This window comes from Equus asinus, chromosome 1 (assembly GCF_041296235.1).
Source record: "Equus asinus isolate D_3611 breed Donkey chromosome 1, EquAss-T2T_v2, whole genome shotgun sequence".
Classification (NCBI taxonomy): Eukaryota; Metazoa; Chordata; class Mammalia; order Perissodactyla; family Equidae; genus Equus; species Equus asinus.
Window position 1 is genome coordinate 111,336,787 of NC_091790.1, and position 16,691 is coordinate 111,353,477.

Consider the following 16,691-nt stretch of genomic DNA (forward strand, 5'->3'; position numbering starts at 1 on the left):
TAGCAAAATATTACCAGTGGTCCCACCTGAGTGTCCACTGTACTTTTCTTTCAACTTTATTTGAAAATTTTCATAAAATAAAGTGGGGAAAAGGAAAAAAGAAAAGAAGTCCCCTAAAGTTTCATCATTTGTCACATGGTAATTACCATTCTGTCTCCTTTATGGGTTGGTTGTGAAACTCAAGCGATAATTTGTAAAATGATACACAGATTTTACTGGTTTCTGTTTAAAAGTCTGCATTTTTAGATATTGGAGTGTCCATCACCAACGAATTGTGACAGATGTAAAACCATTATTTTATGATGACTGTTTTCTACCCTCATCCTTTTATTTTATAAATTTAAGGCATGCTTTACTTTTCTATTCAAACCCTTTTTAGAAAAAAATTTCTGGACCACTTAGGGTAGGTGATGAATAGTTGGCACTGGTTATTCTGATGGCTAACTTCATTTTCCAAGTTGGGGGAGAAAAAAATGTATCAGGGCCGTCTTCGGAAAGTAAAAACAGAAATGTTGGACTTACCTAGAAACTCACATCGTGGGCTTCTTGAGAGGAACATACATGGATATTGTAAATAGGATTGATGAGCTGACGGGATCAGGAACTAGGAAGAATAGGGAGAGCTTAGGGAAAATATCGTATAGACAAACCTCGTTTAAAGCTCATGAAGCAGCCCTCCTGGTGCTCAGGCCCTTGAGGTTCGGCATAACCCTGTCGCCCTACCAGACCACCTACCTGACAGCCTCCTCCTGACCCATCCAACCACAAAGCTTTCTGCCATAGCGGGAAGCTTTGGACCTCTGTGCACACCCTTATCAGTAAGACAAAGACAAATTTTCAACCAAAGGATCTTACCCTTCAAGAAGTAAGAAGGGCCTTATAGACCCAGTAATGTCCTGGCAACATCTACAGCATCCGAATGCACAAGCATCCCTCCATTCACTCCATCCGTTTACCCACTCACTGGCAGGCAGTGCATGTAAGCCATGAGAGCAAGAATCCCATGGATCTTGTTCACCGCTCTGTGCCATCCGGCATGTAGTAGCTGCTCAATTAATATGGGTTGAATAAATGAGTATTATTGAGGGCCAACTATGTACCATGCCCTATGTTGGGTATTGGGGTTACTAGGATGAATAAGACATGATCTAGCACTTGAGGGACTTTCAAACTCTTGGGAAAAACAGCCATAAGCAGATTATTATAATATTGCAAGTACAATGAAAGGGTTGTGTGTTGGTATAATGAGATCACAGAGGGTGGGTAGACTCAGGAAGACTTTCCATTAGTACTTTCAGTGACAGTAGGGGTGGCTTGTTTCACTGAAGAATTGCCTCCATTCTGATAGGTTAACTGAAACCCAGAGGCCTGGGTTACCAAGCTCTACACTCCTTTGTACATATTTGGCAGTTATTAAAAAACAAAACCAAAAAACCCTGGAAATAGCCTGTTCCCTGCTGACTAGTGTCTGATGACACCTCCTGGTGGGGCTCAGATCTCTTCTGCAGGAAGTGTTCTCTGATCAGTCCTCAGATTCAACTTCCGCTTCCATTCTCTGCCTTTGTTTTGCTAATTTGTGCTGACAGTCGTTGCTTTGAATTGCTGTTACTTGTTTTGTGTGTCTGTATGATTTTTCTCACTGGATTGTCAAAGGATGAACGCAGCTCGTTCTTCCACTTCTATTTTAGTTCGCTCTTCTTCCTTCACAGACACCTTCAAATAGAACTTTGCCCAAGGCAGTTCCTTCATTATGGTTGATCAAGCGTGTTGACTTATAACCTAACTGATTGTCACCAACCACAACGCAGTTGTGGGTCTTCCTTTCCCTTCTCTCTTGACTCGAGGCCCTACTGTGATTTCCTCCTTATGAAAGAATTCTTCCACTTCCTCCCACAGGGTGGACAGCCTCTCTGATTTCCCTTTGGTTCAGTGACTAAGTGACCCAGTGAGACAATGACCAGTCAGAGCTGGCGCTGCAAAGCAGGACTTGGATGACAATAGCTTTGTTCTAAGCTTCCGCCTCTCATCTGTCCTTCCTGGGATGTGTTCTTATTCCTTTTTCTTTCCATTCCTAAAACATACTCACAGGCTAGGATCTGAAACCCAGATCCTATAGGATTATAGGTTAATTACAGTTCAATAACCCAGCAAATCTTAAACTAAGGGGTGAAACTCAAACCATGGAATTTCACATATAATCCTGCAAGAGGAGAAAGTATTTTCTGGCCATCTTAGTCTCCTCACCCATCTACTTCAGCGCCCTAGTTAACTCACATCTAAAGCCAGCATGCTCCCTGGGGGTCACCACTTCATATCTGAAGTTGGCTCTCGTTGTTGTCTTCTTGGTGACAACTTGATATTTATGTGAAATGAAGTGATAATTTCATTTCCTTTCCCTTGTTCAAAGATGCCCAATACACAAACTCCATCTAACAAGTCTCTACCAATCATTAGCACTTGGTAAGAAATCAGACCCAGGAGACGGAATAGTCTAGAGAAAAGCCTCTCTCCCTTGAGTGCTTCCTTTAACAAAAAGTTGACACTCCTGCAGCAGGAAAGGCTGAGAGGAAAAGCTTAATGTGCAATTTTCCAACCTTTGCTGGGGATAAATTGGGTAAGCACTGGGATTCACCAGAATCCGATTTTCTAATCATCTCGAGAAGGCAGCTTATAAGCTGAACATGAATTTAGAGATGTTCTTACAAGGAGAACCAGGCAGCACAAGTGTTGTCTTTTTGATTTACAGCTGCAATAGCAGACCCTTCATGCATTTCAGATGATGTGATCATATTCTATCAAACTCTATGGCTCTAGTGTGAGCCCTGTGTAGATCACTTACTGACTCTCCTGATATTAAAAACAGCAGAATATGAACATTTCTTTCTTTGGGAGCGTAACAGAGAGATGGACGCTATGCAGTTCTGTGACTATATAAGCCAAAATAATGTTATCAATCATCTGTTAATAACTGAGGCCACTATAAAAGTTAATTCGGATTCAGGTAATAGATAGAAGTATTTAAAGACAGGAAACTGAAATCATAGGTTAGAAGTACCTAATGTCATGAATAGTTCCTGAAAGTTTCTATATGAGACACTGCTTTTTAAAAGAAACCCATGTCTCAGAACAGTTATTTAATCACAATAACATGGAAACTTCCTACGTTAATTTCTTTCAAATAATATTGCTTTATATGCACGACCTTGGTGTCAAGGTAGAGTTGCTCTGATCCAGCCCTACCCTTGCTTGTAACCCCAGTGTCTCATCAGCTGGAGTCCTAGCCTTACAACACCATCTTCAAGTGTTTCAGTTCTCTGCACATCTATTAGCAGTCTTGAGGGCTGACCTCTGGCTTACTAACGTTCGCCAGTGTCCCCCCATGTGAGTGAATGAATCAATCAGTGCTCCCAGTCTCCTTCTGGGGAAGGTCTCATCCCTGACGCAGGAGTATCTCCTTTCTGCAACTCACGGAGGACTCTGTCTGGCTAAGGCTGTGCTGTTCCATGTATTATGAATAGAGCGATTGACAACCTGACAATGCCCCCTCCTTTGTGCTTCATTATAGCTCATTCTCATTTTGCCCTTCCTCTCGCTATTTTGGGTATAGAACTTTTTCCTCCTTTGGTGGGCTGGTGGGTGGGAGATGGGCTCAGAGGTACAGAACTGAGGGATCGTGCTCTTCAGTTTCATCGCATGATCAGTCTGTGCAAGGCCATCTTTTGCTTTCTTCCCTCTGTTCGTTTTTCTGCCTTCATCCACTTTCCTCACTTCCATTCCTCCCTATAAACATCCTGACTGGGTACATATATGGATGCTCCTCCAAACCATTCTTAATTTATGTAGATACATGTGCTTTATTGAAAAACAGTACTTCTACGTATACTGTGTATAGCTTTGGTGCATAGCTTCTTAAAGGCAATAAATGGAATTGTGCTCTGGATGGGTCTGCTCGGGCTGCCAGAACAAAATACCACAGACCAGTGGCTTGAACAACAGAAATTTATTTTCTCACCGTCTAGAGGACAGAAGTCCAAGCTCAAGGTGTGAGCAGGCTGGGTTTCTCTGAGGCCTCTCTCCTTAACCTGCACGTGGCTGCCTTCTTGCTGTGTCCTCTCCTGGCCTTTCCTCGGTGCATGTATGTCTTTGTGTCTCTGTGTGTCTTGATCTCTTCTTCTTACAAGGACAACAGTGAGATTAGCTTAGGGCCTTACCCTATTGGCTTCATTTTAACTTAATCACCTCTTTGAAGACTTTATCTCCAAATACGTCCTGAAGTACTGGAGGTGAGCCCTTCAACATATGAGTGTGGGGAGGAGGGGAACAGATTTCAGTCCATAACATATTCTATATCTCATTGTTTCTTCTTTTTCTCTCAATGCTCTGTTTCTGAGGTCAGCCTGTGATACTATATGCAGCCTAGTTTGTGACTTACGACAGATAGAATTCCACTATATGGACTATGCCATATCTTATCCATTTCCCAAGAGATGGAGCCCCTAGTTTTCCTGAAACTTTGCTACCACAAACAATGATGCAAAGAACATGCTCAATGTATAGCTCCTTGTGGGCCTTGCAAGAAATTCTCTAGATTATATAGCGGAAGTGGGCTTGCCAGGATGTAGACTATACACGTTAAGTCTCAGTAAGTGCTTCCACTCTTCCATATTGTTTTCCAGAATCATCTGATCAGCTGTGGCTGAGGATTCCTCTTCCCCAACACCATTGCCAGCACTTAATGCTCTTTCTAATGTTTTCCACTCTAATGAGCAAAAAAATTATCTTGTCGTTGCTTTATTCAGCATATTTCCCTCAGTCCCTCTTCTCAGGAACTCCTTTTATCCAAGGATGTTGCAAGTGCTCAAACTGAGGCGTGGTTTGAGGAGGAGCAGGTTGCCAGCTCATCTGCATTTACCCTGTCTATTCTTTACCCGCAGCTTCCAGAGCTTCCAAGATATCATCTTACCGGCCCTGTGGTTGTGGCAGAGATGGCAATGATCTGCTCACGGCAATGCTGGGGAGAGAAAAGAACACAACTAGAAATTCCCTGCCAGCCTATCCCCATGTGGGGCTATAGATCATGCCTCATCACCTACGCGCCCCAGACCCAACCACCTTCTATTTCTCAAAGAGTTTCTTATTGTTTTTGTTTTGTTGTCTTTTGTTTTTAAGTTGCAGAGCCATCTCTAGCTCTTCTTCAGCTTCTCTTGGGTTGGGCTTGGGGAAACGAATCATCAATGGAATTTCTTGGACCTGCAATTGAACCTGTAATTGCTCAGACATCTATGTTTTGTTAGCATTGATGTTCTGATTCACTAGGGCAATAATTTTTTGCCAAAGGAAGCCCCTCAACTGCCATTGACTCATGGGCCAATGATAGACAAGGTCAACCTTCAGAGGTCATCCAGCCTATCCTCCCAGGGAAATCTGCACCCAACACTATCACAAAGGGACAGAGAGCAAATCTCCGCTCAAGTGCTGAAAGGTCTGGCTCTACCTTCCGTGGTTATTACACCTACCACTATCTTGAATATTGTAGTAGACGTTCTGAGGTACCATCCAGGTCCCCGTTCAGGAATGAAGGATTTTTCACCCCAGCTGTTGGGAGTGCTGCCGACAGATAGTCTTCAGCTGTCAGCCCTTTTCAGGGATTGCCTTAGCTGAAGAGATAAGAGGAGATATGATGATGATGATGATGATGATAAGTGTAAGGGAGAACTCAAGGAACAATTAAGCAAAGTTCCCACCTTTGAGTAGCCCACTGTCTTGTTAGGAAGACAATTCATAAATAAAAAGAAATATAATTGAGAATACAAGATAATATGTGATAAACCACAAGGATGAGCCAGACAGCAGTTACAGTAATTTGGGAATTTGGAGGAACAGGCATGATGTCCTTTTGCTCAAGGCTAGTCATGGTAGATTCTGTATATGGGAGGGATTTGTAAAGTGTCTTGAGGCTGGATGAAATTAGCTAGCATATATTGCAAATATGGTTGATCTGGGGATTTCTTAAGTCTATCAGATACTGTCTATCTTATTTCAAACAAGATTGATATGTATTTGGGAGAGTTCATCCCTGCAATGAGCATGGGAGCTGTCGAATAATAGCTGAATTTTATCCCCCCAAATGCTTACTCATCCTCACAACTACCCTATGAGATGGGTACCATTATCTTCCCACTTTCTGGATAAGGAAGTAAGGCGCAGGATGGTTGTGACTTGTCCAGGATTACACAAACAGCAGGTGGTTGTGTTGAGATCCAAATCTAAGCAGCTGGAGCCAGAGCACATGTTTTCCTACCCTGTTTTCAAGGCAGGTACTGTTTTCCTTTGAGACACCCAAATATGAGAACTGGATTGAATCTGTTTATGAAGTGATAGTTATGGATAAGCTATGATGCCTCTGGGAAGAGGAGCTTGTTTATCATTTCTCATCTCTTCTGCAAAAGCAATTTTGCAGCAGCTCCGGTTATATCATGAGTAAATGAAGCAGGTGCTCATTAGGCCTGCAGGCTGGTGTAACTCTCACTTTGCAATTGCTGTATGAAGTGGAGAAGACGGGCAACCCTAAATGTTCGCCACGGAAACCTGGACATCATTTCTATTCATGTGGAGTTCATTAACCCAAGTTTCTTTAAACTGAGCTTTATGAAACAGGCAAATATTTCTGGGTGTGGAAAGGTGAAGGAGAGGAAAGTGGTATATCTTCAGAATAAAAAACAAAAGCAGAAGCAATAGGAAAATATTCCCTGCTCTTTCCTTTTATGGTGGTCTCTGAAGCACATACGCACAGACTGCCTTTGTGTTTTCAGCGCAAGTTAATAAAAGAGTCATTTATTTTGGAAATGAGACAATACCCTACCTGATGGCTCAACTCTCTTGACTCCAGCCTTTGCAGCTTTAATGAGAGGAGAATGTGTGGTATTGTGAGATGTCTCAACAGAACCCATCCAAACGGGATTTTACAAACATGGCAAGGGCTGCATATCGATCCAAGGGATTCTGGAAGTCACAGACTCGTTGTAACAACTCTTCTCTGGTAAAGTGTCTGCTCCCATTCACCCGAGCGTAAACATGGGATCAAAGTTCTGATTCCCCCAAGATTAATCATTTTCTTCTTTATCTGCATCAAAGTCCTTTGATATGGCAAAACTTCCTTTTTCAATTGAACTTACTGTATGTTTAGATTTCAATCAATAACAGTAAATATTGACTTGAAAGGTTACTACTTACTTGGGGGAAAAGGGTTATCGCTAGAAAAATTCCCATTTGCAACTTTCGTGCTCCTTTCCAGAAAAGAGTTTTATTTCAGAATCATCAATGTGAGAAAACAAAGTTTGGCGCAAATTCCTTCACTGTTTCACTTTCTTATTTCAAAACATTGGGAGGACTTTTTCCAATTTTGCAGCGTAGTTACCACAAGCACAGAGTTTGGACTCACAAGTGCTTGAGCTGATTTGTGACTATAATTTCTCATTGCCTAACGCTGGGCAAGACACCAGCCTCATAAGAGCAGACAATGACATGATCTATGTTTTATGGTGCTTTTGAGTTTCAAAAGATGCAATCAATATAAAGAATTTAGTTCAGTGCCTGGCATATAAGTGCTCAGTAAATATTAGCTGTTAATGATATTATAATATTGAAAAACACATATGTGTATGCAAGTTATGTTGTGTGAGTGTTAATATAATCTAAAAACTGCTACAGCTTACAGGATCCAGATGTAAGTGGGCTCAGCAATTTTCTTAAAAGATCAATAAATCTTACAACTCCTTGAGCAGAGATGTCATTTGTTCAGGAATATCCAACATGATTTTTAAAAATTAGGCATGCACGCCAAACTGGCTTGACTTTGTACTTTAAAATGGTGAATATATTTTCACTTTAGAATTCAAATTCATAGGTTCACAATGCCCAGTATAGTTAAAATAATATGTATATGAATACATACTAATTGAAATGATAATATATGCTAATCAAATATACACATAGTGTGTATGTGTGTGTTTGTGTGTAAATGTGACCATCAATATTTCAAATAGGGAACCACAGGCCTGTCAGTTAGTGTCAATGGCCTCTTTTTTCATCATAGACAACTGGGGAACTGCATTGAAGAATCATTTTCACATATTTTTTCAAAACGCAGGTGCCTGGGCCTCACCCTGGACTTAGTGAATGAGAATTTCCAGGAATGGGATCCAAGTACTCACACTTTTAACACCACGGTCCTGCCATAAACAATTGGAAAACTGGGGGAGAATATATGATAGCATGGTTTTTAGACATTGGATAGCAGGCTGTGCAAGACTTCGACCCACGGAAGGAGGCCAACAAATGAGGTAAGTCCTTCAATTGCTCCAGCTTCCTGCCTGGAGGCTGTTTCCAGGCCTCAGCTCAGGAAGGGGGAACCCAAACAGCGCCTGAGGGCTTGCTATGGGGTTCTGGGAGGCTAAGGTGGCTAGAATTTGTGGATCAGAGTGCCAGAGAAGAGGAATTTGCACAGAAAAAGCTCTGGAGATTAGCAGAGGGTTCTTGAGTTTCTGACTAAGTACTGATCTATGCACACGTGAGCTGAAACTCAGTGAGCCTGGGGAAAGACCCACCCTCCAATCTCCACTTCCTTCATCCTCCCCAAAGAAAACACCTCAAGATTATTTTTGCCTGTTTTTGAACTTTATATAAATGGAGTTATATTATATATGTATTTTGTGCGGGTTGCCTTTTTGGCTTGACGTTACGTTGGTGAGGTTGATCCGTGTTGTGTGGCAGTAGCATTTTCATTGTCATTGCTAATGTTCTTTTATTTTATGATTAAACCATACAGTATTTGTCATTTGATGGTTGAGGCAGCATTGGTTATTATTTTTACTATTACAAATAATGACGCTATGAATATTCTGGTGTATGTCTTTTGCTTCATATATGTAAGCATTTTTCTTCAACATCAACCTAGAAGGAGACTAGCTGGGTTGTAAGATACATTTACATGTAATGTACATTTTTTCCAGAATGGTTGCACCAATTTCACTCCCACCAACAGTGTATGAGAGTTCTGGTTGTTCCATAGTCTCACCAACACTTGATATAGTCAGTCTTTTTAATTTGAGCCATTTTGTTGGGGGTGTAGTGGTATCTTATTGTGGTTTTAGTTTGCGTGTTTTCCTGATTGGTAATAATATTGAGCACCTTTTCATATGTTTATTGATCATTTGAATATCCTTCTATACGATTGTTTATATTTTTCTTACAGATTTATAAAAATTATTTTTACATATTCTGCATACAAGCCCTTTGTCTGTTATATATTTTTCCAGTATCTCCTCCCACTCTGTGGTTTGCCTTTCACTCTCTTATTGGTGTCTTTTGATTTAGGAATAGGAGTTCCTAAATTTAATTTACTCTAATTTATTCATCATTTCTTTTATGGTTAGTGCTTTTGGGTCCCATTTAAGAAAGCTTTGCCACCTCACTTCATGAAGATATTCTCCTATTTTTTTTCTAGAATTTTTTCCTACTTTGACGGTGGGAGCAGTCAAAAAATAGCTGAATTTTATTTCCAGTTTTCTTTTTCATATGGATATCTAATTGACCAAACACTGATTTTTGGAAGATCATCTTCTTTCTTCTCTGCTATGCCACCTTTCACATAAATCAAGCGTCCATATGTGGGTGGGTCTTTTGCTGGACTCTACTGTGTTCTTTGTCTCTGTTAGTCTATCCTTGTGCCAATACTGCAGTCTCAGTTGCATAGCTTTATAACACGTCTTGACATTCAGCAGTGTGGCTCCTCCAACTCTGTTCTTTTTCTTCAAGATTGTCTCAGCTATTATTCGCCCTTTGTATTTCTGCATAAATTTTAGAATCAGTTGATCAATTTCTACCTTTCGGTGTCAGTTGTAGTAAATGTGTTCTGGGAATTTTTTCATTTTACCTAAACTTTCAAATCTCTCATCATAATCCTAGTATCCTCATATTGTCTTTTTTTATTGTCAGAAGGACCTGTGTTAATATCTCTTCTTCATGTCTGTTTTTGGTTATTTGTACCTTCTCTCTTTTTTTTGTTGATCGCTCATACCAAGGTTTTATCACTTCTCGTAGTCTTTTCACAGAATCAACTTTGGCTTTGTTAGTCTTCTTCCTTTTACGTTTCTTTTCTTCTAAAATAATTTATGTTCTTGTACTTCCCTACTTCTACTTACTTTGGGTTTCATTTGCTTTTATTTTTGCAGCTTCTTGGGATAGATACTTAAATCACTGGCTTTAAGCCCCTTTGCTTTTCTAGTATCTATGTTGACATTTATATTTTTCCTTAAGAACTACTTTAGTTTCAGCAAGCAAACTTTATTACGCCTGATTTTCGTTACTATTCAGCTCACATGTTTTCTGACTTCTATTATGGTTTCTTCTGGGTCACATGGGTTATTTAGAAGTATATTGGTTATGTTCCAAACATATGGGAATTTTCTAGTTTTTGGTGGTGGTGGTATTGTTATCTATATTAATTCCACTGTGGTCAGAGAATATACTCTCTAATTTTAACCTTATGAAATTTGTTAGAGCAGCTGATGAACTAGCATATATTTAATTGTGATAATGGTTCTGCAGTTTTTGGGTGCACTGCTCTACACATGACAGTGAAGTCAAGAGTGCTAATCTTCACGTTCTTAATATCAGTTATTATTAATATTAGAATTTACCAGCTAGAATGTCTGTTTCGTTCTTCTTTTTAGTTTCCATTTCTCCACTAAAATTCTCTATTTTTTCTTTTAGCTCCTTGAACATATTATTTTAAAGTTCATATCTGATAACTTCATCAGATAAAATAATAGACACCTATCATATGTTTTATTTTGTTGACTTTCAGTTAAGTCTTATCTTCTCAAATACCCAAAGGTTTTTGATTGGGTATCAGACACTGTATATGAAAAATGGAGAGGAAATTGAAGCTCTCAATAATGTCATCTTTCTTCCGAGAGAATTTTCTTTTACTTGGGGAAGTCAGCCTTGAGCTGTGGCCTCCAGATCACCTTATAATCAGAAGTTAAAATGATTTGAAGTAGGATGTCAATGTCTGGAGATACTGGTCTATTTCAAGCTTACTTGTACTCCTAGCATATATCCCGTTGGGGTCCCAACTCACCTCTAGACATAGATTGCTCCTCTTTGGCAAGCTTTGAACTTTAGTCCTTGCCCCATAGACCTGTGTCTAAAAGTTCTGCTCAGCTTCTCATTTACTGCTTCTAAGAATGCCATTTCTCTTGAAAGAATAGTGGCACCAAATGCCAGACTCACGTCTTTGGGCTTCTTTTCTCTCCCTAAGATATTTTCCCCACACATCTTAACTGTCCATGTGTGTGTGTCCCAACTTTTCTAGTTCTCAGTGGGGAGTTTGGTCCAAACAACTAATTTTTGATGGTTAAAAGGTAGAACGCCTAGCCCAGAGAATTTTAAGCTAACAGAGCGATCTCATCTCATCTTATGTGTTAATTGGTTCAGTAAACGCAGACCTACATCTGGAATTCTCCTGGCACATTAAACAAGGATTGTTGTTGTTTTCAGTCGCTAAGTTTTAGAGTGGTTTGCTATACATGCATGGATAACTGATGCAGATTTTGGCGCTTGTGCCTGCTTTTGGTACTGCTGCCATAAGAAAAACCCAAAACATATCACTGGCTTTGGCACCACGTGGTTGGCGGAAGCTGGAATGGATACCAGGAGAATGTTAGTGAAAACCTAAAGGGCTTTGAGAAGAATGTTAGCAGAAGTCTAAAAGCCCCCAAGGAAGCTTCCAGAAAGGGCCTACAGGAAAGAGAGGAAAATATTATTGGAAGCTGGAGAAAGGGGGCCCTTCTCATGTAGTAGCAGAATGTGAAAAATGTAAAATGTAATAATAAACTTGATGATCTAGCTGAGGATGTTACCATGGAGAGCACCAATGGTTCTGCTTGAGTTTTTGTAGCTGCCTGTGGTAAAATGGGAGAAGAGAGGTGAACCAAAAAGGAATTGTGGCAGGCAGAATTCTAAGATGGCCTCTAGGATCTCCACCTCCTGTACCCATGATTAGATTACATTATATGGCAGAAGAAATTTCACAGACGTAATTCAAGTCCCTAATCAGTTAACTTTGGGTTAAGCAAAAGAAGATTGTCCCAGGTGGGCTTGACCTAATCAGATGAGCCCTTAAAAGAGACTGATCCCTTTCTATGAAGAGATCTCAAGTGTGGGAGGGCTGTGGAAGGCAACATGGCCTGGACCTGAGAGTGTCCTCTAAGAGCTAACAGCAGCAAGAAACAGGGACGTCAGTAAGACAGTCCAAGGAAATAAATTCTGCCGCCAACTGAGAGAGCTTGGATCTTTCCCCAGTTGAGCCTCCAGATGAAGACGCAGATGACTGACAGCTTGATTTCAGCCTTGTGAGACCTGAGTAGAGACCCCAGCTGAAATACACTGCACTCCTGATCCAGAGAAACTGAGATGATAAAGTTGTGTTGCTTTAAGCTTCTAAGTTTCTGATAATTTGTTACCCAGAAATAAAAAAATGAATACAGCAATTGTTCAATTTTCAAGCAAAATTTAAAGAAATATAAAGAAGCCAGGACTTTTTAGATTTGAAAATAAAAGTATACCTTTTCTTAATCTCTTAAAATGGCAAACTATTTTCAAATTAAGAAATGGCTTCCAAGGGCTGGCCCCGTGGCCGAGTGGTTAAGTTTGTGCGCTCCGCTGCAGGCGGCCCAGTGTTTCGTTGGTTCGAATCCTGGGTGCGGACATGGCACTGCTCATCAAACCATGCTGAGGCAGCGTCCCACATGCCACAACTAGAACGACCCACAATGAAGAATATACAACTATGTACTGGGGGGCTTTGGGGAGAAAAAGGAAAAAAATAAAATCTTTAAAAAAAAAAAAAAGAAATGGCTTCCAGGCAAAAATCAAATCTAGGATGAGCCTGAAAGATCCTTTTGTAAAACCTCAGAAAAATTTAAGATGGCACCTCATAGACTCTTTCAAGTAGACAAAAATCCTTCTGACGATCTTAGAGCATGCCTCGCAGACTCTCTGTTAAGTAATAGGACTTCTTAGAATCTTGAAGGATTGTTACATAGCAGCTTCATAAGGACTCCAAGGCAGAAGAGAGCTTATCTTAAAAAGATTTGAGGTTGTGCCTTTCTCAAAAGGACTGAAACTTAGTATGATTCATGGAGAACCCATTGGATATTTAAGAGAATTGTGCTAGTGAAAACACTGTCAGCTTGAACTGAGAGCCAAGAACTAAGGGGCAGTACTGGGATTTCATCAAAAAATTAATTTTTTCCAGCTTCAACCTTTGAATCAACTTCCTGACTTCCAATTCTCTCTCCTCCATGATGGCCCATGGCAAAACTAAGCCAAAGCAGCTAATGTCTTGCATTGAAACCCACGGTCTCGCAGTGAGGGTAAGAAACTTTTGACACTAGCTTTTGTGCTTTAGGTCAGTTTTCCAGCTCAGGTGCCCTTGGGCTGCCACAGACTTTTCCAAGCAAAAGGAGAGCAAGGCTGTGGGAGAAAGAACTAACCAGCTGGCTCCTCCTTTTTTGTTTCAGTATTCCACATCCTTCTCATGATTAAATACACATGTTTGAGCATGAATCCCTGTCAAGCTTGTGTAGGCATGTGTATATGTTGTGTGCATGTGTGTGTCTGGGTATCATCCCAAGGGTATCTTCAAGCAACTCTCCCCTAACCTCTCCTCACCCAACTGAAATGTGCCCTTCTTTCCAATGGAAGAGCTTTCTTTGTCTCTTTGTAACCAAATTCATTTCCCTGGTTTAAAAGAAAAAAACAGAGAGATCTTTTGTCTAACATAGGGGCGTACAAGGAAGGGAGATGCTCATGTCAGACACTGCATAGGATGTTTTACTAGCTGTTCCCTCAGCATGGCATCTCCATGGGCCAGTCACTTAGGAATGACCCCCGGACATCCCAAATGTGGCCACTGAACTCCCAGGATGTCCTCATTAGCGTAGGCCCAGCCTCTGCACAGAGTCAGAGAAAAAGCAAGAAAAAAATCCGTCACTCAGGCATAGTTCTCTTGGAGATGCTTCATAGAAGAAAACGTGGGCTGACTGAATTGCATAATTCTTTCTCGACCACCCTGCCAGAAAATGTGTACTTTCTTAAAATGAAAGAGCTGAAGAAGAGAGTTGTCTAAAATGTGCAGCATATGTTTTTTTTCCTGTCCTGAGGGAAAACCTGTTCGACTTTGGGTTTCACCACTCATAAATTATCAAGTTGTTTCTCACTTATGGCATAAATTTCAGTCTGGTTGGTATATGCACCCACACATCAGCTGAGACTGAAGAGAGCTAAATTTACAAAACATTAAATCAATAAGCATGTGTGAATGGGCAAACAGCATGAGATCCTAAACTTAATAGGCCACAGCACTCCTGTTAATCATCTGTTTTGCAACTTCTGAAGTTTTTTCTTTCTAATTTTATAGTGTTGCTAGAAGCCTAGATGAGTGAAGGTCCCTCTATCAGAAGAAGAGATCAATGTACCTCAAAATAGGAAATGAGAAATATTCCCAGGGAGATGCAGCTTTGATAATATCCAAAGTCCTGTGACCATTGCAAGATGCTGTATTTGTAATGAAGAAATAATGACAACAGTGCATTTCCCTTGTTGTTTAAACTAATGAGAAACCCTAGAACAGACAGGGCTGCCAGATGTCTCTCAGGAAGATACCAATCTTCCAGACGGGGGTTAGAGGAAGATGTAGGAGCAAGATAATAAAAATAACATTTTTTCTCTCTCCTCTCTTTTAGGGGTCCCCCCAAAACATGTCTCCAAACCCACAAAAACAGATTGACAATGTCTTCACATTAAAAAATATCCTTCTGTAGAAGTACCCGCCTCCACTGTGGGCTGTCCTGTCATGTTGCTAAACAAATGTCCTAACAGGCCAGTCTGGAGTGTTTGAACTGGATTATTTACCCACGCCCAGATCTTCTTCCAAGGACAATGCTCTGGAGGGAACCACTAGCAGATGAGAGATTTCATCTGGTGGAAGACCTTAATGACTACCACGAATGGGTGGAAGTTATAGTCCTAAAGAGTTCCGTGTAAATGCAAAGAAGGACAATGGTGTGGAGAGAGCTGAGCTGCGAGGCAGAACCCAGAGGGACTGTGGACTTGGGGTTGGTAGGGATGGAATGTGGGAATAAGAAGGGAGTTGGAAAACACGTCATTAATTGGAAGTGTGTGGAAACACAAAGAACAAACTGCCTGAAGAGAAATAGGACGAGTAGATGAGTTCTGGCCTCTCTACTCATTCATTTGCCCAACGTATAGACCAACTCTCCACTCCATATCCTAAAATAAATCCTCTGTGTTGACTCTCTCCACCTTCGCTCTACCGCCGTTACCACACATAAACATAGCTCTGGAGCTGCTTTTCTACTTAGGGGTGAGAATGAGCAAGAAAATATACTAACGTTTGCAACAGGAGAAAATCCATATCTGCTACCCAGAAAGAGTAAGCTAGTCCATTTTCACATGCGAATGGACGAAGAAACACCTGAAGAAAACCAGAATCATAAAATGGAAAGTTCAAGATAGAGAGAATATCTGATCCCCAATAAATAGGAGATAATTTAGGAAAGAGAAGAGACTAGAAAAGGAAAAGCAACACTGAAACTATATTTCCAAAGAGATTCAAGGATGTATTTTTAAGTGTATGTATGTCTTTAAAATTCATGAAATATCTCTAAAGGATTCCTAAGACATTAATAACAACATTGTCTCTAGGGCTGGGAATTGGGTAAAAGAGCGTACTTGTCACTATACGTTTTTTCTTTATTAAGTTTTGTTTCAGGAGCATGTATTACTATTTAAATTAACAAATTAATAAAATATATCCATAAATTAAGAGCAAAGTACTATAGAAAAGGAACAAGCAGAGAACAAGAAGGAACTCTTGGATAGTAAAAATATTATTGCTGAAATAATAGAAAAGTAGGGATAACAGAGCAAATATGCAAAGAGACAGCAAATCTCACTAGTATGAGCTTCGTGAAAGGAAAACAGAAGGGAAAAAAGGAGACATTGTCAAAGAAATAATAGAAGAAAATTCCTCAGAGCTAAAGAGACATGAATCTTTAGATTGAAATTATGTTTTTCATATTTCTTCTCTTCTATTTTAAAAAAAAACTGCATAAAACTATGTTGATGGACTTAGAACATGTAAAGATGTAATTTGTATGACAATAATAGTCCAAGAAAGGAGGAAGGGATGGATACATATTGAGGAAAAGTTTCTATATATTATTGAAATTGTTGGTGTTAATCTAAACTAGATTATTTTAAATTAAGATTGAATTTACGCACAAAATTCTGAGAGGAGTGAATGAAAAAAGACCTACAGATAGACATATCATTGTGACATTTCAGAATTTCAAGGATAGAGAAAAGATCCTAAATACTTTCATGAAAGGAAAAGAAGTCACCATATAAAGGAGTAGGAATCAGACTGGCATGAAGCAACACCTTCAAAATTCTGAGGAAAACAATTTTCCAGGTAGTAATCTACAGTCAGTCAAATTATCAGTCAACAGTGGTTTTAACACAAAAGCATTATTTATACAAAGTCTCAGAAAATTTAATGGAAAATATTCCTTCTAAAGAATTTTCTTCTGACGAAATGTAAA

General features: G+C 40.0%; 1 protein-coding gene across 8 annotated transcripts in view; it reads left to right on the plus strand.

Annotated features, from left to right (window-relative positions):
• Positions 1 to 15,385, plus strand: part of ORC5 (origin recognition complex subunit 5) — a 133,259-nt gene extending 117,874 nt beyond the window's left edge. For 4 of the 8 annotated variants that reach the window (XR_011502174.1, XR_011502180.1, XR_011502177.1 and 1 more), the window contains 3 exons: positions 8,150 to 8,342; positions 13,322 to 13,439; positions 14,811 to 15,385. Coding sequence is in view for 3 of the 8 variants with exons in the window: in XM_070505656.1 (XP_070361757.1) it covers positions 4,935 to 4,995 (61 nt within the window). In the remaining 5 variants the exon portion in view is untranslated. Of the gene's footprint in view, positions 1 to 4,934; positions 7,982 to 8,149; positions 8,343 to 13,321; positions 13,440 to 14,810 lie in introns of those variants that run through there. The other 4 variants (XM_070505593.1, XM_070505632.1, XR_011502175.1 and 1 more) reach the window with 3 other exon arrangements.
• The last annotated feature ends 1,306 nt before the right edge of the window (positions 15,386 to 16,691 follow it).